This window comes from Terrapene carolina, unplaced genomic scaffold, assembly GCF_002925995.2.
Source record: "Terrapene carolina triunguis isolate 2854851 unplaced genomic scaffold, T_m_triunguis-2.0 Scaffold136, whole genome shotgun sequence".
NCBI classification, from domain to species: Eukaryota; Metazoa; Chordata; order Testudines; family Emydidae; genus Terrapene; species Terrapene triunguis.
This window is the reverse complement of record NW_020664487.1, coordinates 6,725,171-6,749,513: the sequence shown is the minus strand read 5'-3', so window position 1 is coordinate 6,749,513 and position 24,343 is coordinate 6,725,171. Positions and strand designations below refer to the sequence as shown.

Below are 24,343 nucleotides of genomic sequence, written 5' to 3'. Positions count from 1 at the left end.
TGTGGTTGAGGGTATAATAAAGGCTATGGAAGGCGTACCAGTCTCACTGCCCTAATCTGTTTAGCTATTATCACCATTACTTGTTAACGAGAAACTGCTGAGCTTGAATTGATATGCAAACTAGCTACAATCAATTTAGGCTACAGAGGGTCCGGTGGCACCTTTAAGACTAACAGAAGTATTGAAGCATAAGCTTTCGTGGGTGCATGCCCACTTCATCAGATGCAAGTCTTGCGTCTGATGAAGTGGGCATGCACCCCCGAAAGCTTATGCTTCAATACTTCTGTTAGTCTTAAAGGTGCCCCTGGACCCTCTGTTGCTTTTTACAGATTCAGACTAACAGGGCTATGCCTCTAATAATCAATTTAGGCTTGAATAGAGACTGGGAATGGCTGAGCCATTACAAACAGTGAATCTATCTCCCCATGTAAATATTCTTACACTTATCAAACTGTCTGTACTGGGCTATCTTGATTATCACTTCAAAAGTTTTTTTTTTCCCTCTTAATTGGCCTCTCAGAGGTGGTAAGACAACTCCCACCTGTTCATGCTCTCTGTATGTGTGTATATATATCTCCTCACTATATGTTCCAGTCTATGCATCCCATGAAGTGGGCTGTAGCCCACGAAAGCTTATGCTCAAATAAATGTTAGGCTCTAGGGTGCCACAAGTCCTCCTGTTCTTTTTTCGGGGACGATGTTACTGGACGGCGTTTGCATAAGCCATTGCCTCTACCTAAGCGTGAAGAGACTTGCTTATAACGCTGGTAGAGAGAAAACCCTTGAAACTTTATTGAAACGTGACAGGATGAGCTGCCCAACCCCCGGCTGCTCCAGGGTGCAGCTCGGGAAGGTGCCAGTCATTGGCGACGGGGGGTGACTGGGACCCGGGATGGCAATGGGGAGGCGCTCAAGGCTCGTTTCCCCCCAGACCCGGCAGAGCGAAGCTCGGAGCAGGGGCCTGGGACGCGTTTTCAGGGGAGGGGCTCGCCTCGATGGCCCTTGCACGTGCACGTGCCCCTGCCCCTGCCTCGCGCGCACGGCCCCGGGGCCTCCCTCCGGCTCCCGCACGCGCTGCTGCTGGGGCCGGCTCCGGGCGGCCCCGCCCTCTGCCCGGCCCGGGCGGCGGTGTGTGTACAGCTGAGCCGTTGCCCCTGGCTACCGCCGCTCGCGCTCGCTGCCTGCTCGGGCCTTCGCCTGCCCCGCTGGCTGGCTGCGCGCGCGCCCGCCCGCCCCCGTAGCGGCTGGTGTCCCCGCGCGGCCTTTGCGCCTGGCGCGCGGCCGCTCCGCTCCGCCGGGTGAGCGCGCGCGCGCGCGGCTGGCGGAGAAGCGCTCGGGCCAGGTGGGTGACAATGGGGGAGGCTGCTCCCCACGCCGCGCGGGGCCCGGGCAATCCTGCCCTGGGGAGCCCAACCCACGAGCCACTCCTTGCCCGCGCTGCGGCCAGGGCGGGGGGCAGGTGTGCGGCGGGGGGCTGGGTGTAATGGGGGCGCCCCCTGCATGGGGGCGCGGGCGCAGGTGTGTGGCGGGGGGCTGAGTGTAATGGGGGCGCCCCCTGCATTGGGGCAGGGGGCAGGTGTGTGGCGGGGGCTGGGTGTAATGGGGGCGCCCCCTGCATGGGGGGGGGGGGGCAGGGGTGGGGGGGGGGGCTGAGTGTAATGGGGGCGCCCCCTGCATTGGGGCAGGGGGCAGGTGTGTGGCGGGGGCTGGGTGTAATGGGGGCGCCCCCTGCATTGGGGGGGCAGGTGTGTGGCGGGGGGCTGGGTGTAATGGGGGCACCCCCTGCATTGGGGCGGGGGGGCAGGTGTGTGGCGGGGGGCTGGGTGTAATGGGGGCGCCCCCTGCATTGGGGTGGGGGGCAGGTGTGTGGCGGGGGGCTGGGTGTAATGGGGGGGTAGGTGTTGCACTGGGGGAGGGGGTTGCAGGATGTGGCCGGGGCTCCCCCTGCAGAGAGATGGGGGAGAGGTGTATGGTATGCAGGAGGGGTGTTACGTTTGATGTGGTGCCACTCCCCCGCGCAGAGGGGCGGCGGGGAGGTGGATGGGGAGGTTAGGGGGTGTGATATGGGACTCCCCCTACAGAGGGATGGGGGAAGGGCATACAGAGGTGTTAGTGGAGGTTCTATATTTAAGGCTTTGGGAGGTTTGTGCCTGGATAAGGAGTGAACGGGGGGGGGGTTCAGTCACCGTGATATTAACCCCTCAATATTGCTGCAAACCCTTCCCCAGCTAGAGGTGAAAGCAAATCACCCCCAGAGCTACTTGTGAAGGGCTTGGATGCTGCGGTGATGGGCAGGTGCCCCATCGGTGGATGGAATGCGCTTGGCTGTATCACAGCTCCCCCTCGCCAGCGTTAGTTCTCCTCAGTCTTTCTGCAGGTTGGTGGTTTTATGTATTTTCTGGTCAGGGGGCTGTAGTGTGAGGGCGAGGGAGGCATAAGTGTTGTGGCACTCTTGCTTTGAGACTGGCTCACGCGTATCTCGAACACAAGACCTGCCTGCCTTGGGTAATTGAGGATTCAGTGAGTGTTTTGCATTTCCAAAGCACAGCATGCAACATTCACCAGTTACAATAGCATTGGGATGTAGGGCCCATCCTTAGTCTTATTAATGTCAAGGGCCAAAGTCTCATAGATCTCTGTAAGAGCAGGCTCATACCTAGCAATAAGAAATGATCTAAGCTTTCAGAGTTTGGGATTGGCCACTTTTGATTGTGTAATACATTCTTGGCCATATATTGATTCTTATTTTTTATTGGTATTTTTGAAATATTTACATCTCCACTTGGACCCATTAACAAGTCTATGAGAAACCAAGTGCAAAGAGAGTTATAACTGCATAAAGCATCCTATTTAAGGCTTCATTTAAACAGAAGAAAATGTGTGGAAACAGCAAAGAAGTTCTAAATGGAATTATTCCTATTGATGTTCAAGAGACGGCTCGATCATGGGTTAAGTAGTGCCAGTTAGAAATGATCAAAATGAAATTATCAGGTGAAAAATGAGCTGAGTTTCCTCCTCTCTGTGGTTGAGACAACATGAGTGATTGCTTATCTTCCTAGAACAATGTCAGTTCCAACCCTCTTCTGTACAGGCTTCAATCAGCCAGTCAAAATAAGCTATTACATGCAAAGTATTCTATTATCTCTGCAGTTTTGTATTTACTTTTCTGATCAGTCATATGTACGTTTTTTATTAAAACAGGTGTGTAAAATTCATAGCTGTTACTTTGTCATAAAGATACACAAACAAAAATATTTGTGCTTTGCATAAATATAATATTTTGCCAAAAGTCTCGCTACTACTTTGTTAACTTCAGTCCAGGCTTCTGACCTTGTCCTTTTGTTTCCATTAAAAAAATGTGCTGAGACATCTCAAACAATACAAACACTCAGCCTGCTATGTTGTTTTTTATCTACTGTCTCTCATAAGGACTCCTGGGAGGTCACAGAGCACAACTTGGGAAGGTTATGATTAAGTATGTCTGATGGTGGGGGCCGGGGGAGACTCATAGCAGTAAAAGCTGTGGAGAATTTGTCAGAAATGTAGACCTTGTGGTTGTGTATGCTTATCCTGGTTTATGGCTTTCAGCACAAAGACACAGCTGTTTCGGAGTTAAAATGGAAAAGTATGAGACCCTTGGGCTAGTTGGAGAAGGAAGCTACGGAATGGTAATGAAGTGTAGAAATAAAGACAATGGAAGAATAGTCGCCATCAAGAAGTTTTTGGAAAGTGAGGATGATAAAATGGTTAAAAAAATTGCCATGCGAGAAATCAAGCTACTCAAGGTGAGTTCAAAGTAACATGCAGACACCGGGTCCATTTTACCCAGTGTGCGCAGCAGTCACTTACAGTAAATACACTTCTATATGAAAGTCCCAGGATTAGTCTAGGAATTTAAGTTTTACAGACGCTGAAACAGTTTGAAGTAAATGGTGGGTTTTGATGCATATTTTGATTGTCATTCTTCTAAGAAAGATAGCTTTATATAAGAGGCACACCATCTATTTAGATAAGTCGTGTTACTGAAAACTTCAGTACAGAAGATTTTTTTGGGAAGGTATTACAGTAATATAGTAGCCTCAGCTGCTAGGGTTAAGAAGAAAAGTATATTCTGGTCTTAGATCCTGATTCAGGAAAGCAGTTAACTACGTTCTCTTAAATATTTTCTTGAATGGGGATGCTTTCCTAAATCAGGGTCTTACATTGTCACATTTCGCAGCCCTAGACAATTCAAAAATGCAAAAACTACAGTAAAGCTAGTAATTATCCATTATCATCTGTTTATGTTTATGTGTAGAATATTCATAACTATATATCACTATAATCTTGGACAGCTTTATAAATGTGTATTAGGGAATATTTTTTTTAAACCTTGCTAAACTATGTATTGAGAGATCTTTAATGAGTAGTGTCTTGTCTCTGCATTGAAATTACAGGATGTTTGTGATCTTAGAATTTGAATTACTTTTGAAAAAAATTAAATTTCTAGTGGAAAGTCATTTTATGTTTACATTTAGAATATAGCAACAATCTAGATGAAACAATCTAGGTATGGTCAGCTACTGTTGTTTTTAAAAATACCAATGGTAGATTGATTTGGCAGTTAGCCCAGATCAATTGGGAGTTACTTTTCTGTTTGGTTAGGTGCTGTTCTCAGTTAGTTGGCTGACACTAACTTTGTTAGGAATGTGTTTGTGTGCTCTCTATTCATGAGGGAAGGATGAAAGGAAATGAGATGCAAATGAAGCTGCAAACTTGATTCCCCCTTGACTGCAATTAAAGGTGTTTAAAGGTGCTGTTGGCAGATATTCTCTTCATCTGTCAATTGGAAACATATTAGTATTGTTAGATGACTGGAAGTGGAGCATTGCATGTGACAAATTAAAAAAGGAACTTCTGACAGCAAGAGGTGTACAGGAGCCCAACAGAAGTGTGTGACACTGTACCTAAAACCACAGGAATTGGCAGACCAGTTCAGAGCACTGATATATGGATTCTATCTCCAATAACTGCCAGTATGTGATGCTTCATTGGAAGGTGCAAGAAAACCTGCATCATAGATAATTGTGGAATAATCTACCCAGAGGGGTAAATTTCTTTCCAAGCCCCATCAGTTAGTGGTTGACTTATGCCATGCACTGAGCAGTTTTATAATCCTTAGATTTGTTTGTTCTGTTTAATGCAACTGGATATTCTCTGTTCTCCATACACATTTCTAATCCTTTTTGAATCCTGCTGTGCTCTTGGACTCAGTGATAGCTTGTGGCCATGAGTTCCATAGACTTATTATACATTGTGGTTTATTAAAACCATTTTTTATCCATTTTAGATTTTGTCACTTTCCAGTTTAATTTACTGTCTTCTGTACTATAAGAGGGTAAACAGGACCATCTGATTTACCTTTTCTGTGTCATTCAGTAATTTATATACTTTTTTCACATCCCCTTCCACTCATTTCCTTTCCGAACAAAGAGTCCCAGTTTTTTCCATCTCTCCTGATATGAAAGTATTTCCTTGCCTCTAAAAATGTGATTAGCCCCAGTGGTGTGGATTAAAAGAGATGACGTAATCCCCTAGTTACTTGGGATTGGCAGCCAGTACAGAATACAGAGTTTGCCCAGTTCAGAATGTGGGCCATCGCTTTGTGTACTAGCCACAGTTTCCTTGCACTCTACAAGGATAGACCTCACATTCCAATATAACATGACCCGATATAACACGAATTCGGATATAACGCGGTAAAGCAGTGCTCCGGGGGGGCAGGGCTGCATGCTCCGGCGGATCAAAGCAAGTTCGATATAACGCGGTTTCACCTATAACGCGGTAAGATTTTTTTTGGTTCCCGAGGACAGCGTTATATCGGGGTAGAGGTGTACAGGGCATTGCAAAGGATAAAGTATTATCCTGGGTCAGATGGGAACAAACTAAGTCCTGGTATTCCCTTGTCCTCTACCCACTCATAACACCAGACTAAAATGCTCTTCACACTATGTTGTGCAGATTTCCACAATGGGCCCTTCCCTCTGTCTTGTACAATTTTGATCAGCAGTGAAACAGTGTCGTCATTAGGCTTCAGTGTCATCTCCCCTTATTAAATGAAGGGGTACAATTTACACATACTGCAGAGTTTTTGTTTCAGGCTGTCAGCAGATTCAGGCAGATATGGCTTCATCACCTAACCCTGAAAATGTGAAATGAATGTAATCTTCACAACCGTAGACACAACTATCCTTTTAAAAAGTTTAAATGAAAGCTTAGATGCTGAGCATAAGTTACAACCACTAGGGAAAAGTTCTGGTTCCCCAATCTACTGTGAGGCAAGCCAGTTTGACCCTGGGTTTTATCCAGTCCATTAGCAGTCATGCTGTGTGGTATCAAGCCCCGGGCATACCCCGCTCCCAGGTATCTTAGAAATTAACTTTTGTTCCTGGATGAAAGACAGCTTGGCAAACAGCTTTTTACTATTAATATGCCATGGTCCAGTATATGTAGACAGTCAGTGAAAATACATGTCAGGAGAATTAATCTTGTTACGTTTGCTCCACATGGATGGAGTCCGGTGTCTTTAACAGCTGTGGAATTTTCTCCAGAATCTAAGCTTTAATTAAAAAACAAAACAAAAAAGACAAACCCCTCTTTAGCTCTTACGGCTGTGAAGCAAATATTCCTGTCCTAAGCAATGAGTAAACCCATGCTTGAATCTGTAAATAGCCTGAAACTATAGCTGCAGTGTTACCCGCACACTCTAGGGCCCCCCCACCTTTATCCTTCCCTGGGCTCAAGGCGTAACCTCGTTAATTTAGGCACCGCCATCCTTACCCAGTTCCTAGGGCTCAGGGTGTAATCTTCTGTGGGTTTGCGGGGCCTTTTACCAGTGAAAGAGCCTTACACAATAATATCCTTAACCTCTATTTATTAACAATCACCATAACAGAATGCACATGCTAAGCATGCAATGCTCCCCACTCCCAATAAGGCAGACATACTTTTCTTGATGGTTAGTCAAGATTAGATTGTCTGGGGCTCTGGCTTCTGCCTGGTATGATTGCCAGGGTATTGAGGTCTGGCAGCTCTGATCTTGGGCTGGGTCCTGGACTTAGGTTCCAAAGAACTTCTTTTTGGACCCCATATAGTTAAAACTTGGGTCCTACTTAGCTATATCTTAACCAATCATTTTAAACTGAAGTACTGCAAGACAGTATTTTTCACCAATCCTAGCCTACTATGAAACAATTCTTTAACCAATCAGACCCCAGCACCTTAGTTGATTTAAATCTTGCAAAATTAGTTATGCAAGAATCAAAGAATCAGACAGAAACCATACAGATAAACAATAGAGAAGTAGGGACCATAAAGGCAAAACAATAAAGAAGTATAGATTTCACAATCACAAATGTTAAGTGACTCCTTGCCAGACAGAATGCTGTCAAACAAAGTTTTCTTTAAACATCTTACTCTGTTTCTTTATCTGGTGCTGGTGGGAACTATTAGGATAGGAGTGCCTTCTTAACAGCCTGATAGGACAATTTAGATGGAATGTGAGGCTGTGATTCTTTGCTTCTTAGCTCATGGCTGCTGCTGTCCTACTGCGGCTGCTGCTGATTACTGCAGAAAAAGGCCTCAGACCTTACAGTAGGATAGGTGTGAATTGTGCCTCTTCGTTTCAAGTGGTGGTGATTCTGAAACCTAATAATGACAAATTAAATATGAACATGAACTATTTTACTGCTGATCATTTTCGCAGGAACACTCAGCTAATGTGCTTACCTCTCTTTGTCGGGGGTGTGGCACTTTAGGATCCCTGGCTGCTTTGTCTGGGGTGGCAAGGCAGCTCATGCTTCCTTTTCCACAGATACGAAGTCACTTTCCCCCTTCCCTGCAAGGAGGTGAGACCCCTGAGGTGCTTCTCCTCCCCAATACCTACATTCTGCACCTCCTGGGGACCAGAAACTCTAACCACCTCCCACAACTTTTCAGCTGCCCTCCTCTCAGATGCCCTGAACTCCCGCTTTCTCCTGGCAGCTCCCACTGTGCGTTTAGCTGTTGTTGATGTACTGTTCTTTGGTACCACGAAAACCTGGTGATGGGATACCATACATATAATATCTTATTATGAATACTATGCTGGGAATACTATGCTGATTGAATGAGTCACTTTCAGAGTGAATTTTATAAAAGCCTCGGTGTTTGAAAATGCCAGGAATATTGGCACAGCTGAGTAGGACAGAAGCCTGTATATCCATGATGTGGAATTTTAGGCCCAGTTTTCCAGAGTCCATAGGACTTATCCAGCAGTCAATTAGCAGGCATCTGATCTTAGGGAACATGTGTTCAGTTTATTAAAAGTAACCCAGCACTTGGCTAGGCATAATAGACTTAATTCCACTCCCTCTTCTGTAAAATGCTGCTTAACTGAACTGATTGATTTTTGCTGTGTATGGCAGACCTAGTAAAAATAAATTCCTCTCCATACGTTACAACAAATCTGTCCTGTTTAACAGCCTATTGACTCAATAAAGCAGCTCACCCAGTTACAAGACCGACGAGTAGATTTAAAGTGACGTGAAATACTGAATAAAGAGTGAACAGTGCTATTCCCAGCATTTCATCTTTATTTGATCGGGTTCTTTTACTTTGCTGTTCAAAAAGAACAGGAGTACTTGTGGCACCTTAGAGACTAACAAATTTATTAGAGCATAAGCTTACGTGGGCTACAGCCCACTTCTGCATCCGAAGAAGTGGGCTGTAGCCCACGAAAGCTTATGCTGTAATAAATTTGTTAGTCTCTAAGGTGCCACAAGTACTCCTGTTCTTTTTGCGGATACAGACTAACACGGCTGCTACTCTGAAACTTGTTGTTCAAGTTCTTTATTAGTTGACTGGGCTTTAGAATTCCATGCCTGTTGGGTCTGTCTAGTGCAGGGTTTGTCACCGTGGCATCCAAGTACCAAGTGCACAGTTCCAAAGTCGGAGAGAATTCCCCCTGCTGTGTGGTCCTTCTGCACCTTCTGGGGTGGGCTATAGTCATGAGCTGGTCCTAAATCTCATTCCATCCCTTCAGCCCAGCCTCACTTCAGTACAACCTCAGCTGTCCTCGAATGAGATTTCCCCTTCTGGGCCCATCCAGTACATTCCCCTTTAATCCATAAAGAGCCAGAAGGAGTTGTTTCCCAGCAAAATAGCTAATGGGACTGGAGTATTACAGGATATTTTGCTTATGTTCCTGCATTCTTGCATTTGCATATGCAACTTCCACCGTTGTTTTGGTAAGTGACAATGTCAAGCATTATACTTCAGACGTCACTTTCTGCCTGATTGCAGGGTGGTGCTGTTCAGATGGACTGTTAGGCTCAGCCTGCACACGGTTTTTGTACTAGTGTCACTATGGTGGTTTTTTATTGAGACAGTATATACGGTACAGCCCCTAGTGTTGGCACAGTTAAGATGGTATGAAGGTGCATTATACTGGTCTAGGGTATTCCCCTTCCCCAACAGGAATAAACTGTGCCAGCCTAAGGCCTCGTCTGCACTACAAAGTCTTGTCGGCGTAGCTATGCTGGCTAGGAGTGTGTGGGGGGCGAGGGGGGAGGGGGGAGGGGATCTCCCTCCCTCCAGCAGACACAGCTATGCTGGCAAACCCCTCAGTGTAAACACAACTATGCCAACAGAAGAGTGCTTGTATCAGCTTAGCTAATGTCGTTAGGACAGGTGCTGTAGATATGCCAGTTTACGCTGAGTCTATGCTAGGGGGCTCTGCCCGCGTAGCTATTTCAGCCAAGACTGTAGTGCAGACAAGCCCTAAGCCCGTTTATACTAGTGTAACAGCATCCAGACTAAAGGGATTGCACCACTTTAAGTATGCTGGTATAATTGAAGCGGTATGACTTGTGTGTAGACAAGGCCTTAGATACTGTGAATTTTGGGGTTGGTGTTCATATGGTAGCTTCCAAATACAACACCTTGAAAATGTCTTGTATGATTTCTTGAGTACTTTTCAGAAATATTACCAACTGCAACATGGATTACAACTCTCTTTTTAGCAGTGTGGGTTTTGTTTTGTTGCCTCTACAGATAAGCTAATAATACAAATGTAAAACGCTCTTGAGTTGGACTTTTCTCTTGTTAGACTATGGCAGTAAAATGAGTAGAAAACACACCTCCATGGCTTCATTTGCAGTTTTGACTTACCCTTTTTCTAAACCATCATTTTTAAAAAAAAATCTCAAAGGTGCCTCCCTCTCTTTGGTATGTTACTGTTTAACCTGACTGTGTCAGATAAACAGGTTTCATTAAACTATGTCTTAACAGAATTTTAGAGAAGAATGCTGAAGTTTGAACTCTCCATTTGTATGTTTAGTTTAAAGGTATTGCAGCACTATTATTATTTGTTGTAAATATTTACATTATGGGAATGCCCAATGACCCCAGTTAGGATTGGAGCCCCATTGTTCCAGGCCACGTAAAGTCACAGAGAAGAAAGTATCCTGGCTGCAGAGGGTTTACAGTCTAAAAACACGTGCAGCCAAAGGGTAAGGTATGGAGTTAACACTTACAAGCACATGAGTATGGTGGTGAATTGGCACAGCTCTGTAAGTTGCATTATTATAGACAAAATTTTTGTAATTGCGAGTGGAGAGGGGAATAGGAAAAGGAAGGGAAGAGAAGAGTTCTGTGATTTTTGGCAGCACATTACTCTTTCCTGAAACAGGTGGAGAGGATAAAGGTGAAGAATTTTAACCGTGTAGGCCCTTCCCTCAGATACAAGTACTTGCCTTCAGCGGTTCCTCTAACAGAGCTGCTACAATACACCAGTCGCATCCCTGGAAGACTCTGTTCCTGTAGGACTGGCAGGGATGGGTGATTGTGAACAGCTGGGGCTTGTATTTGCTAGATTGTGTTAGAACATGACTTTGAGGAGCCGGGCTAACCAAGACAATGTTGGACATGACAGGAACAAGCTGTGTTTAACATTGTGTTAACTGTTCGTGGGTAATACTGTGGGTCTGGTAAGGTTTGTTCCTGGCCAGCCGAGTTAAGGTTAAATATGACTGCCCCTGTCTACCCTGAGCGGAAAGTCGTGCTTGGCAGCATGTTATTTACTGTAATGCCTTGAGGATGTGATCTAACGTGACTGAATTTTCTAGTAAAAACTAGCCCCCTTGTCATCTGTGCTAGAGGACTTCTTGGGGTTCTGGTTTGCCCCTACAGGGGCAGAAATCCTTCCCATGGACAGGTCTGTGCAGGATTTTATTGTTAGGTTATATCCTGACCCAAACACTTAAGCCCATACTTAACTTTACACACTGCGAATAACCCCTTTAATTTAAGTGCATGCTTCTGTTTATGCACTCACTGAAGTCTTTGCAGGATTGGGGCCCAACTTAATACTGGTCACCTTCACAGGGCAAGGACTCATGAACTGTAGAGATCTAAATCCAGTTGCTGTGAACTATCTACCAAAGAGCGGAGGTGGGCTTTGAAAATTCCCTTTATGAATACAATCATGAGATTCCCAGTGTCAACCTTTCTATTGTAAACTAAATATGGATGTGTATTTACTCAGTTGCTTTTTCTGACTCTGGTAAAATGTGTACATGTGCCTCTTTGACTTATGAAATTAAAGTTATTTTCTCTGGAGAAGAATCTGGCACTGGCCACTGTCAGAGACAGGATATTAGCCTAAATGGATAATTGGATTGACCCAGTGTGGCCGTTCTTATGAAACCCTCGGGACCCAATTTTAAATATAAATCAGCATGAGTGTCATGTCAAAGACGAGAGGGTGTTTGGGATACCAGGTGTATTGCAGTTAAATTTTCGGGCTCTAGATCTCTCTTGCTGGTAAATGCTGATATGTTCTCCTAAAGTATTTATTGTTATATAACAGCAACTTCGACATGAAAATCTGGTGAACCTGCTGGAAGTGTGTAAGAAGAAGAAACGATGGTATCTGGTGTTCGAATTTGTGGATCACACACTCCTCGACGACCTTGAGCTGTTTCCACATGGACTAGATTACAATAGAGTTCGGAAATCTTTATTTCAGATTATAAAAGGAATAGGATTTTGTCACAGTCACAATGTAAGTAGATTGATGAGGTTAACTTTGCATTTAAGAAAACAACAACTTGAATGGATGAGTAGCTGCTAAGGTACTTATTTTAAGTAAAGCTTCAACTAGAAAGAAATATGTTAAGTATGCAAATGTTAATAGTGACAGTATTTCATAGTCCCAGAGGGACTCCGACCCAAGGTCCATCCAGTCCTCTAGCCTGTCTCTGATGGTGGCCAGCACCAACTGTTTCAGAGGAAGATGTCAAGTATCAGGGGGTAGCCGTGTTAGTCTGTATCTACAAAAACAACAAGGAGTCTGGTGGCACCTTAAAGACTAACAGATTTATTTGGGCATAAGCTTTCGTGGGTAAAAACCTCACTTCTTCAGATGCATCTGAAGATGTAAGAACTCTGTAGTAGGCAGATGTGGGATAATCTGTCCTTCACATAGGTCTCATCCTGGTCTCCAATGGTTAGAGATTTATTTAAGCTCTGATGTATGAGGTTTAATAGCTCTTAAATTTTTGTTGTTGTTGTTAATTTTGATTCTGGATATTCATGATGTCTCTTTAAATATTCACTTTTTTTAAATTTTGTTAAATTGTTGGATTCAACTTCCTGTGACAATAAGTTCCTCCGTTTAATCTCACATTGTGTGAAGAAGCATTTTCTTGTATATTTGGGAAATCAATATTGTTTTAGTGCATAGAAATTCTTTACTTTTAGCTGCATGATAAACCCAAAGCATTGAGATGTCTCAGCACAACACTTGACCATTTATTTAAAGAATAAAAGTTGTAAGGGCAGATTTTCAAAATCAGGCACATAAATTGTGCCTGCAAAGTATCTGTGCTAGGTAACTTCATGTGCAAAGGACACACTCCCGTGCACAAAATGATAATTTGTATGCAAAATGGGTGTTTGTGCACCCACATGCATGTTTTGGCATGTGCTTTGTGCACGGATTGTGTATGCATGAACGTCTTTTGAAGACTCAGCTTTGGTATCCACTGTGCAAGTGGAAGCTTAGTTTTTACATACATACAATGGCACTAGATTTTTTGGTGGGTCGGTCTACAGAATGTAAATTCTCGTGATAGAGAAACAGGAAATTCTTCAATTATACTTTTTGCTTCTCTTGTTAGATAATACACAGAGACATTAAACCGGAAAATATATTGGTCTCCCAATCAGGAGTTGTAAAACTCTGTGATTTTGGATTCGCTCGTACTCTGGCAGCCCCTGGTGAAGCTTACACTGACTATGTGGCAACGCGATGGTACAGAGCTCCAGAACTTTTGGTTGGCGATACCAAGTATGGCAAGTAAGAAAATGGGCAGAAGAGATTGCAGAGGGTTTTCCCTGCTTTGCAGACAAATTATAAGAAGGCTTTTCCACCATAACTATAATAACACAACAACTCCCCTTCCGAAACAACCTCCACCCCCCAGTACAGTTTCTATAACACACAAAGATAGAAGAGCCAGAGACTCATTAAAGTCCCCTAGGGGCCTCCCTATTGCCAATCTGTTTTACATGGAAGCTGCTTGGGTACTGTGGTGATGGGCGAAGGCAGTGGAAACTCCTGAGATGGATGGATAGATCCTTCCTATCATCTTCAAACAGAAAGATGCTAACAGCATTGTGGATTCTGAAGGCTGCAGGTTGTATAGTGGAGGAGAATGCTAAAATTAGATGGGTGGAAGGCTCCTCAGAACTTGGACAGATGTGCAGGGCCCTGACGGGAGGTGTGTGGAATTAATGGGATTTCTTTGCATTGAGGATCAATCCTGTAGACTTGGTCAATACTCCCATGGACTTCAGTGGGCGAAATCCTGGTTTGGTCCCTTTACAAAAATGTATGTACATATTATCTCTTTATAGAACCTTAAATCCACCTTCAGCAAATAAATCTTAAAAACAAATCCCTCCTTAGGAAAGAGCTTCTCAGCTTCTGCCTTGTTAATAAGGGGGAAAATACTACAGTGTGTTGTGTTACATGAGGGTGGGTGGCATCATTTGTGAACTAAGGTTTTGATTAAACAGCTCTTCACTTTTTTTATGCGTGGTTAAAACTGAAAACAGTCATCTTGCCACATGCCAAAACCATGCGCTGTCCTGGGCAGTGCTGCGTCAGGCCATGCAGCCTGCAGTGACCTTCTGGGCAACGAACACCGGCAACTTTGGGCTCAGATGTAAGAAGGAAACTACCCTGAGATGGTTTTGCCGGAGCTGGTTTCAGTCTCGGTGCTTTTCTTTCAGGGCTGTGGATGTGTGGGCCATTGGCTGTCTGGTCACAGAAATGCTTACAGGAGAGCCCCTGTTTCCTGGCGACTCGGACATTGACCAGCTGTACCATATCATGAAATGTCTGGGTAAGAACATGTCAGCTTTTTTCTGTGTTTAATTGGCAAAGGCTTATGGTACATCGTGGCAATGAAAAAAGGGCGGCACTGGGAGTAGTGTAAGCAAACGCTGTGCAAACAGTCTTGCCAAAGCGCCTGATTCTTGCCTTAATGCCCTCATGCTGTTTCAGTCGGGGGGGAGGGGGGGGGGAGAGTTGGTAAAGACGGATGATTGGGCCAAAACAGGGTGTTTTTTGTCAAGTGGACAAATATCCTCTTGGGCTTTGGTGAAGACCCCCAGATGTTTTTCATTTCACCTCTTGCCTCCTAGGCTGGAACGTGAATATTTTTTGTTAATGATTACAGCACTGTAAGATTTGAAAATACCACAATCTGTCCTCTGCTGTGTCTGACTGTGACTGGTTAGAAGCAAGCTGGTCTTAGGTTATTAGCAGCCAAAGGTTATGCCACGTAGATGTGGCCATGTCCGCATCTGATAGGAAAGGAAGCAGCTTCGTTGCCAAGGGAATATTTAAAATGATTCTCTAGGCTACCACAGCCATCTGGCTAGCCAGAAGCTGCCAGGTTCCTAACGGCACCCCTAGACTGCAGACTTCAGTAGCCAAAGTGCCCTCAGTTAAAGGGACAGATAGTGCATCTGCTGTCTCCTTGAGTTTTCCCCCCCATCCCACTGTCCTCACAAATATTGTATCCGGACTGAGCCTCAGCTAGCGTGCACTCATCTAAGCCACAGACCTTGGCCAGACACTGCGGAAGCCAAAAGACCACAAGTTGGAGCTGGCGAAAGGAAGAACTCGGTCAGAATGCTGCAGGCACCCCAGGCGGTCTCCCTAGTGGCCTTACGTACGGTACCCCCTGAACAGGAAGGGTGAGAGTGGAACCCTGACGTGCCCCCTGCAAGAGAGCTCTCAGCAGAGGAGCACGCCCCTGATGCTGCTGGCTGGGTTCTTTCAGAGAAATCCATGGCACGCCCGCACCTTGAGTACTGCATGGAGTTCTGATCACCCCATCTCAAAAACATATGTATTCGAACTGGAAAAGATAGAGAGAAGGACAACAAAAATGATTAGGGCATGGCACAGATTCCGTATGAGGAGAGATTAAAAAGACTGGGACTGTTCACCTTAGAAAAGAGATGACTAAGAGGGGATATGGTAAAATCCGGAGTGGTGTCAAGAAAGTGAATAGGGAAGTGTTCTTTATCCCTTCACATAACACATGAACCAGGGGTCACCCAATGAGATTAATAGGCAACAGGTTTAAAACAAACAAAAGGAAGTACTTCTTCACACAACGCACAGTCAACCTGTGGAACTCCTTGCCAGGGGATGTTTGGAAGGCCAAAAGTATAACTGGGTGAGTAAAAAACAAACAAAAACAACTCGATGAGTTCATGGAGGATAGGCCTATCAATGGTTATTAGCCAAAGTGGCCAGGGGCACAACCCCATGCTCTGGGTGTCCCTAAGCCAGGCCTCCAACGGCCAGAAGTCAGAACTGGATGGTGGAGATGAATCACTTGATGATTGCCCTGTTCTCTTCATTTCTTCTGAAGCATCTGGCACCAGCCACTGTCAGAAGACAGGATGCAAGGCGAGATGGACCATTGGTCTGACCCACCATGGCTGTTCTTATGTTCTTAGAAGCAGTAACGGTCACTCCAGTTAAACTGCCCATTCCTGCCAAGGTCCATAGCGGAACGCCCGGCGTCACAGGCACTGGCTAGAGCTAAATGAATCATGACGTGAGAAGTGATGACTGGGGTGCTGGCCGCAGCAGCATTTTAAGAACATTAATTCCTTTATATGCTGTAAAAGGGAGGGGGTCTCTTTTAGCTTGAAAATGGAGCCACAGTTAATTTTGCTTGTAAAAGGGAAGAGAGACCCTGCAAAGGCATCACTGAAGGGTCTCAGTCTCTAAGGTTAGTCTGGGCCAGGTTGAGCGATAGTTTTCTCAGCCAAGAAAAGCCTTTTCATATTGGCTGCCTTTGAGGTTCTAGATCCAAAATGTCTGATAGGATAATGAACCACAGTGAGACCGCTGAGAGCTGTAGCTAGCGTAAGGACAGTGGTAATGTTTACTGGCACTGACATCTACAATCAAGCAGAGGGCTACAGTCTGTGCTAAGCTTTCTGTATGCATTGGTGATACCATAACAATATAACCTATCCATTCCAGGCAACTTAACTCCACGCCATCAAGAGCTGTTCTATAAAAATCCACTCTTTGCTGGAGTGAGGTTGCCAGAGGTCAAGGAGGCCGAACCTCTTGAAAGACGGTATCCCAAGCTCTCTGCGGCAGTGTTGGATTTAGCCAAGGTAATTAATTAGTTTGGATATGCCTTGGTCTTCTGTTTTCTCCTTCTGTCCATCTTCCCTTTGCTCTTAAGGTTCTGTGATTTAGATTTTGGGGAGGAGGGATCAAAAATGCAAGGGAGAGGCTGCGTTTCTGGCTTTCTGTCAGTTCCCAGTCTAATTAACCATTAGCTGGGTTGGCAGTAGAAAAAAACATGGTGCGCAGCCCTCTTTCTTTAAACAAAACGCTGCTGTTGCTTCTAGTATTTAGTGTGTCCTCATCACCTTGTCTGTGCTTTCTGCTTCCACCTTTGGCTGTTGTCCTTACCCTGGGTCAACTGGGTCCTGACCCCCTTTGTCTCGCCCCACTTATTGCTTTTGCACTCAGGGGCATCATTTGCCAGGGGGACGGTTGCCCCCCGGAGACTTTTCATAGATCTGTTTTCTCCACTGCCCTGTGTCCCCTGCACTTCGGATAGGCTCTGTGAGCTGTGCCACTGGCAGAGGGAGGATAGGCTCTCTCTTGTTGTCTGCTACCTCATTGGCTGAATGGGGATGGAGCTGAGGCCCCCCCAACTTGTGGGGTTGGTGATGGGTGGGGAAGGAGGCTCTGAGCTGCTCTCCTTCCTGCCTGGATCCATGGCCACTGAGCACAGGGAGCAAGAGCTGTGGTCCCTGCTCCACATGCTTTGTTCCCCTCTCACGTCGAGCAGCTGCGAGGGTGGTGGTGGTGGGAAGTAGGGTCTAGTCTGGCTAGTGATTTGGAGACCCCATAGGCACAAAATGGCTAGGGGCGGCCCTGTCTGCCAGACTCTTAAGCGGTGGGTTGGGCACAGAGCGGGACAGGTAACACATGCTGACCAGTGTGTTACAGATGCAAAATCCTAGCAAGGAGCAGTTAAAACACCCCTTCTCTGTGATATGTGATTTTATATTGTGTGGCCACGTGGAGAGCAACTTTCTCTCCCTATAGCTAGCTGCATTCCGCGTGCATAGTCTATGAGCCAGAGAGCCACTTCCCTGTAACTCCTGGAGTCGGTAGCTTTCCTTGTAAAGAACGCGAGCAAGTAGGTCTGTCATTTGATGGTGGGAAGGAGTAGACAGGAGTCTGCCCTTCATCTTCCTCCCCAGAATTTTCTGCCTCTGTTACAATGGCAATTAGCCTCTAGAAAACCCTCAATTTTGCCTTAGCTGCTTTAGATTTTTAGTTTTGGGAAAATATGTATTGAACATTGCTGCTGCTACTGTGTGTGTGTGTGTGTGTGTGTGTAATACAATAATTTTGTTGGCCAAATAAAATAACACTTTGAACACAACTTATTTGGTTTCTAATGCTTAACATTGTCCATGCTGTAAAATCCCAACCAAAACATTAAAATAATCAAAATGAGAGAGATGGTTACAATTGAGGAGAAAGCAGATTGATGTCTGTCCGTTAAAGGCAGCAATTCCATATGGATGGAGTTTCCAAGTGTCATTGACTAAAATAGATGCAGCAAGCAAACATTGTTAAATTCCTCCAGTTTGTCCTCCCTGGTTTCATCCCTTAATCACACTGTAGCAGTGTTTTCTTCTATAACTTTGGACCTTGTTTATTTGTTTTCTTACTGTCTCTTTAGTGACTTTTATTTAGACATAGCAAAGATTTTGCATTTGCAGTTGCCTACCAAAATTTACCTGGGTCTTTTAGAAATGCTTGCAGGTCGATCCGGACAAAAGGCCATCCTGTGCTGAGCTACTGCAGTGCGATTTCTTTAACAAAGATGGATTTGCGGAAAGGTACGTTGTCTGTTGGCTTCTTGGTCAAAATGGCCGTGTGAGAGAAGGAAATAATGCCACTGAGCTGTGTGAGGTTCCGTGCTGAGTTTGCAGGGCTGGCAGTTAGAAAAAAGCACAAGACTTTACGTGTACACTGAGCACATTTGATATGGAAAATGGCGAACAGTAAACACGGTGCCCTGAACAGTGCCATTTTTACCTAGTCCTTTTGCAGAGTAGAACTGCACTTTCGGATAAAGAGCAGCCTTCAGTGTGGTTAGCATTACATGAGGGTAGTACTTGCTGCATGTTTAGCAGAAAAAAGAAAATTAGCGTGCCCAGGGAAAGTTAGAGAATTGCCTATAAAAATATTCATCGAGTTATTGCCATAAAATGCACAGAAAACGTATTAGAAATAGGAGTGTGAATTATTTGGCCAGGTTTGTTCAGTTTCTCTCAACAAAATTTGAGTAATTCTCGATCAGGGGGTCTCAAACTTCACTGTCCTGCGACCCCCTTCTGACAACAAAAATTACTACATGTCCCTAGGAGCGGGGACTGAAGCTACTGGAGCCCGGCCACCCTGGGCGGGGGGGGCCAAAGTCCGAGCCCCTCTGCCCTAGGCAGGGGGAGGGGGCAACGCCGAAACCCAAGGGCTTCAGCTCCACGTGGGGGGCCTGTAACCTGACCTTGATCTTCGGCTTCAGCCCAGGGCGGTGGGGCTCGGGCATCGGCCCCACGCAATGGTGCTTGGGCTTGGGCCCCAGGCCCCAGCAAGTCTAATGCCAGCCCTGGCGACCCCATTAAAGCAGGGTCATGACCCACTTTGGGGTCCCAACCCACAGTTTGAAAACCACTGTTCTAGATGATTAAATAATAAAACACAATTATACTTAACTTTATCTAAGTCTGGCAAAATACTGTAATCCTAGTAAGTCAGATCCTGAGTGGCTTATTTAAGTAGTACAGTATCAACACCACGTGGTTGCATATACAGCGTATTCCACAGTCCATTAAAATCAATGGAGTGCTCCCATTGTTTGTAGTGGGTTTCGGTTCAGGCCCATATACGCTTGTTACATTGAGTCTTGTGTTACTTGCTAAGTAGCAAACTAATGTGAATAAGGATCGCTGATAAGGATCGACACCAGTTTATATGCTTGAAGTCTTGTGCAGGCAGGTGCTAAAATGGGGGACACAAAGGATATTCCCTAATTTCTGATGCAGAAATTATGTGCATTCTTTTTTCCAAGTGACCTGTTCTCTAAAATACCAGGAGAGAGTACCACCAGTTTCACAGAAGCATTTAATCCCGCTCCTATTAAAGTGAAGGACATAAATCCACACTGTGTAGAGGTCAAAGCATAGGGGTTTATTACACACAGCGCTGGCGGAGTGTCACCTTGCTTATTAGGCTCAGAGACACTGTCAATCAATTGATTACAATGGAATATATAGATTTTCCATGGGCGGGGGAAAGTGACGGGGTAGGCAGTTCCACACCCCGGGATAGGTTTTGCAGCAAGACAAGATAGCACAGTAGCTAATGGTTAAAAGGTTACATAATGTCTCCGCCCATGGTCTTAAGTTAGCAAGTTAACATTTAATTAATACTTTGATAAAATGTTATTAGTATAAAATATATATGTTGAATTCTGATTTGGGGTCCATAGGAACGGAGCAACTCCTTTGATTGTTCAACAGATACATTCCTAAGGGTTAAAGCAAAGAAACAGTAAAAGCATATGGAAATAGAGATTGTCTCGTTTATGTCTAAGGCAGGGCATTGGTCCCTTGGAAGGGAGGTGGAAGGATGCCATATCATTATAGTGACATGTGCCAATATTTCATAAACTCAAGGTTGGATTTGTGGGAAGACTGTTTTCCCTTCAGGAGAAACACAATAGGAACAGGGATCCTTTGTTCAATTTGAAACATTGGATGAAACCTAATTATTCAGTTATTGCTTCAACATCTGGCATTTCTACTGACCAAGCATATCTTAGCAAAGGCAATGTCATCTTGTTTATTCTGCTTTCTCTTAGCTAATCACTATTAGCTAGGCCTCTGGTCTCTTAACCAAACTCTGGACTTCGGGTCTGAGAAGGAGCTGGCAAATCCATATACCAGGTTGTTATATAACATGCACATGGATTTTAACCCTTCATAAAGTCAATGGCAAAACACCCTTGGCTCCAGTGAGAGCAAGAGCGGGCCCATTGATTGTACAGTGGATGCTACTTAATAGCAATCCTGATGTTAACAACTTTCGGTTCATAACAACATTTTTCTGGGAACCAAACCTTTCCCATTGACTGTAAGTTAGTAGGATTCAGAGACTGGCACTAGGCATGCTGCTTATTGACAGCTATTTTTGGAAGAAAGGCCCTGGCTGCAGGCAAGTGTGTGGGGCTGCGACCAGGAAAGGCGCATCTCAGGGCTGGCTGCAGCCGCACAAACCTGCCGTTCACTTATTGGCAGCCTTCAGATAGATCAGCAACTTTTTGCTGGGAACGGAGCGATTGCAAATAAGCGGAATCCCTAGTAATTCCATCTGTTGTCCCAGAGTACAAGAGCAAGTGTCCTCTTTCATAATGTTTCACTAATATCCATAAATGACACAGACAACATTTTACATTACATCATTAATCGTTGCGTGCAGCAGAGGGAGTCACTGAACTGGAACACAGACGTAATTGCCGTGTATGTTTTGTTAGATGTATATATTCAGGCCACTTGTGAGGCTTTTTAATGGGTAATCCAGTTTGGCCAATTTCTCATTTTAAAAAAATATAATTGTTTGACTTCTTATTCAAAAGAGACGTAATCTGACTGGGCTTGGGGTGAACACCAAGTTGTGTAGATCTTGTACTAATGGAAGTTGCTTTATTTGTTTTTAATATGGAATATAGATTTACTCAGGAGCTTAGGTTAAAGGTTCAGAAAGATGCCAGGGACCATCCTTTGCCAAAAAAATCAAAAATTAGCAAAAAGGACAAAGACGATTCTTTAGGAGAAGAAAGAAAAATGCTTGATATCCAGGTTAGTAGATCTTGTTTTTGTTTTCCATAATAGTATTCATGTAATCTTTTAAAAAATCCGCCTGTGTGTGTGCATACGCCCCACTTCTGTAATTACATAGAGAAATGTATAGCTACACCTCTACCCCGATATAACGCGACCCGATATAACACGAATTCGAATATAATGCGGTAAAGCAGTGCTCTGGGCGGGCGGGGCTGTGCACTCAGGCGGATCAAAGCAAGTTCACTATAACACGGTTTCACCTATAATGCGGTAAGATTTGTTTGGCTCCCGAGGACAGCGTTATATCGGGGTAGAGGTGTATTTTTACTTTCCATTATTAAAAAAGCACCTTCTTTCATCACTTTCTGGTAAGGCAAGCATAATTCTTGGAAATACGCTTTTGTGACCTAGAGCTGTTGAAATTTTTTTCCAATAAATCTGGTCGATTATCAGAAACAATGTTTTGTGAAACTACAGCTTTTCTTGAAAATGTTAATCTTTTGCAAGTTTTTGACCAACTTTTTTCATTTATCGGTTTTTAGCATTCACTTACCAGGTTTGGTTTTATTTTTCTCCATCGCTACATTTGATTGGTCAACTAAGGTGCATTTGAAAATTTCAATTATAAAATAGAACAAAAAATTACGCTTTTAAAATCTGTGAAAAATTTGTTTTAAAAAATAATTTTGAATGGCGAAAAACTGGCCAGTTTAATAAACCAGTGAAATGAAAGAGCCTTTGAAATTTTCAGTTATTTTCCCTTACCCCAGCTGTATTTCTTATATCTTGATTTAATCACGGCCGAATGCAAGACAAGGCTACCCTTGTAGGTCAGTCTGAATCTATAGTTGATGCAGAAAATGTTGTGCACCAGCTGGGCAGTGTTAGTCTTAGGCAGTATATTAAACCTGCTCCCTGTCAATTCTGTTGCTGGGTCACATATAGCATACAGGCTGTGATATGAAAAACCCTCAGCTTCACTCTGGGCTATCTGCTGTGGCTGTTGAGATCAGCTGTGCCGCTTGGTGCTGTATCATTTCGCAGGGGTAATTCTCTGGAGACAAGACAGCCTCAGGGGAGGACCTTAGTCAAGATTTTCAAGTGACTGGTGATTTTGGGTGCCTCGGTTCTTGGGTGTCCTACCTGAGACACCTTTAAGGGACGTGATTTTCAGAGCATGGGTTCTCTATAAGGTCTGCATCATTTGGCCCTGCATCAATGTTTGTACATCATTCTTTTTCCCCCATTATATTATTCTCTCCAAATTGTGGTCTGGGTGAGCATCTGCCACTTATTTTGAAAAAAGATCCTTGTGTATAATTTCAAAATTATCCCAAGTGCAAATGCTATAGAAAATTCATGCCATTTGATAATTGTACATTATCCAACTCTTTTATATGTTTTATAGTCTGCAGTTTGGTGTCTATAAATACCATTGCTCATAAGCTTTGTACTCTGAGGCAATCCCAAGGCCTGTAAATTAACATTTGATTCACGAGGAAAAAATGTGGCTAGGATAAAGTCTGATTTAGGTTATTTTAGTTGAGAAACACATCTGTGGATTGCTGATAAAATGTAAAAGTACATGTTTTAATTCAGTTGGTGTTTATTCCAAAGTATTTAAAATGAATGTGCTAAAAAAAGAGAAGTGACTTTCATTTCTGAGCTGCGTTTTATTTCAGTTAATGGTTAAGTTTATGTTTTGCCTTTTTGGTACTTTAAACTTTAAAGGTCTCATAACTGAAAGCTGCACACACATTAATCCCGTTTTATTTGAGACAAGTGCAGAGTTGGTTTAGGAAAGGAATTTTTCTGGATTCATTAACATGCAGTGCAACACTTCTGTTATGAATTCCCTGTTAAGCGACTTCAAAAGGGAACAGATTAGATGGCAGCTGACTCTTTCAAGGTCAGATGAGAAAAAGCTATGTAGTGCTCAAGCTTTTAAAAATATAACTGGTGCAACAGACATCTAAGGAAAGACTTTATGTAGCCCAATCATTGCTCTTAGCCAGCCAGCGAATGTCCAGCAAACTTACTGGACTAATGGACTGGCTTTCACTTACTGGAAATAGCATCCATCCAGAGAACAGGAAGGGGCTGTGCTGGGTGAAGGATGCTTTTAAAGTACATTTGGATAAGGAATTCCAGAGCTCATGTAAAGCCTCCTGTGCATTATTTCTTTATGTGCAGAAATGTTGGATTTCCTTTTGGCTTCCTTGCTAAGCCCCAGAGGAATCTTTCCTCCTCCTTTTCAGAGGTGGATGGAGTGCTAAACTCTATATAGCAAAATGACTGTCTGGAAGCAGCATCTCCAGATACCAGGGTCTTATTGTAGGTCTAACCCATCACATACACCCTCCTATATTGTGTGTATAATGTTGTACATTTCCCTCCCTCGCCTTTGCACCAGAGAGTATTCAGTGTAGTTCTATCGGTATTGAGAGAGGTGAGTGCTAGGGACTTGGAATCGGCAAGCCCTGAGCATTAATCCTGCCTCTGATGCAGACTCCATCTGTGGTTGTGAGCAAGTCACTTAAACCATTTTCCTCATTTCCCAGTGGGTAAAATAAGGATGGTACATGGTTACCTGCCAACTACGCAGAGCTGTGATGAGGGTTCATTAAAGTGTGTAAATCAACTGACCGTGCACAGCATTATGTTGAATTGTTGCAGATCCCTGCTCCAGATGTAGAGACTTTTGCTGTAAATCCCACGCTAGGGACTGGGATCTGCCTCAGTGACACTTATCTCTGCTCTTGTTCCATTTCTTTGGAAGTAGGTCAGGATATCTCTATTTTTCGTTAGACTTTTCTGGCCTATCTGCCTCTTCAAAGCACCGGTG

At 44.2% G+C, this 24,343-nt stretch overlaps 1 protein-coding gene across 3 annotated transcripts in view; it reads left to right on the top strand.

The window, feature by feature from the left end:
* Window positions 1-1,285: 1,285 nt before the first annotated feature.
* CDKL2 (cyclin dependent kinase like 2) overlaps window positions 1,286-24,343 on the top strand; it is a 47,001-nt gene continuing 23,943 nt past the window's right edge. For 2 of the 3 annotated variants that reach the window (XM_026653250.2, XM_026653248.2), the window contains exons 1-9: window positions 1,288-1,342; window positions 2,233-2,377; window positions 3,589-3,785; window positions 11,888-12,082; window positions 13,200-13,378; window positions 14,317-14,429; window positions 16,598-16,737; window positions 18,404-18,492; window positions 21,384-21,513. In XM_026653250.2, the coding sequence (XP_026509035.1) occupies window positions 2,311-2,377; window positions 3,589-3,785; window positions 11,888-12,082; window positions 13,200-13,378; window positions 14,317-14,429; window positions 16,598-16,737; window positions 18,404-18,492; window positions 21,384-21,513 (1,110 nt within the window). In that variant the 5' untranslated portion in view covers window positions 1,288-1,342; window positions 2,233-2,310. Of the gene's footprint in view, window positions 1,343-2,228; window positions 2,378-3,588; window positions 3,786-11,887; window positions 12,083-13,199; window positions 13,379-14,316; window positions 14,430-16,597; window positions 16,738-18,403; window positions 18,493-21,383; window positions 21,514-24,343 lie in introns of all 3 variants that reach the window. The other variant, XM_026653249.2, reaches the window with a different exon arrangement.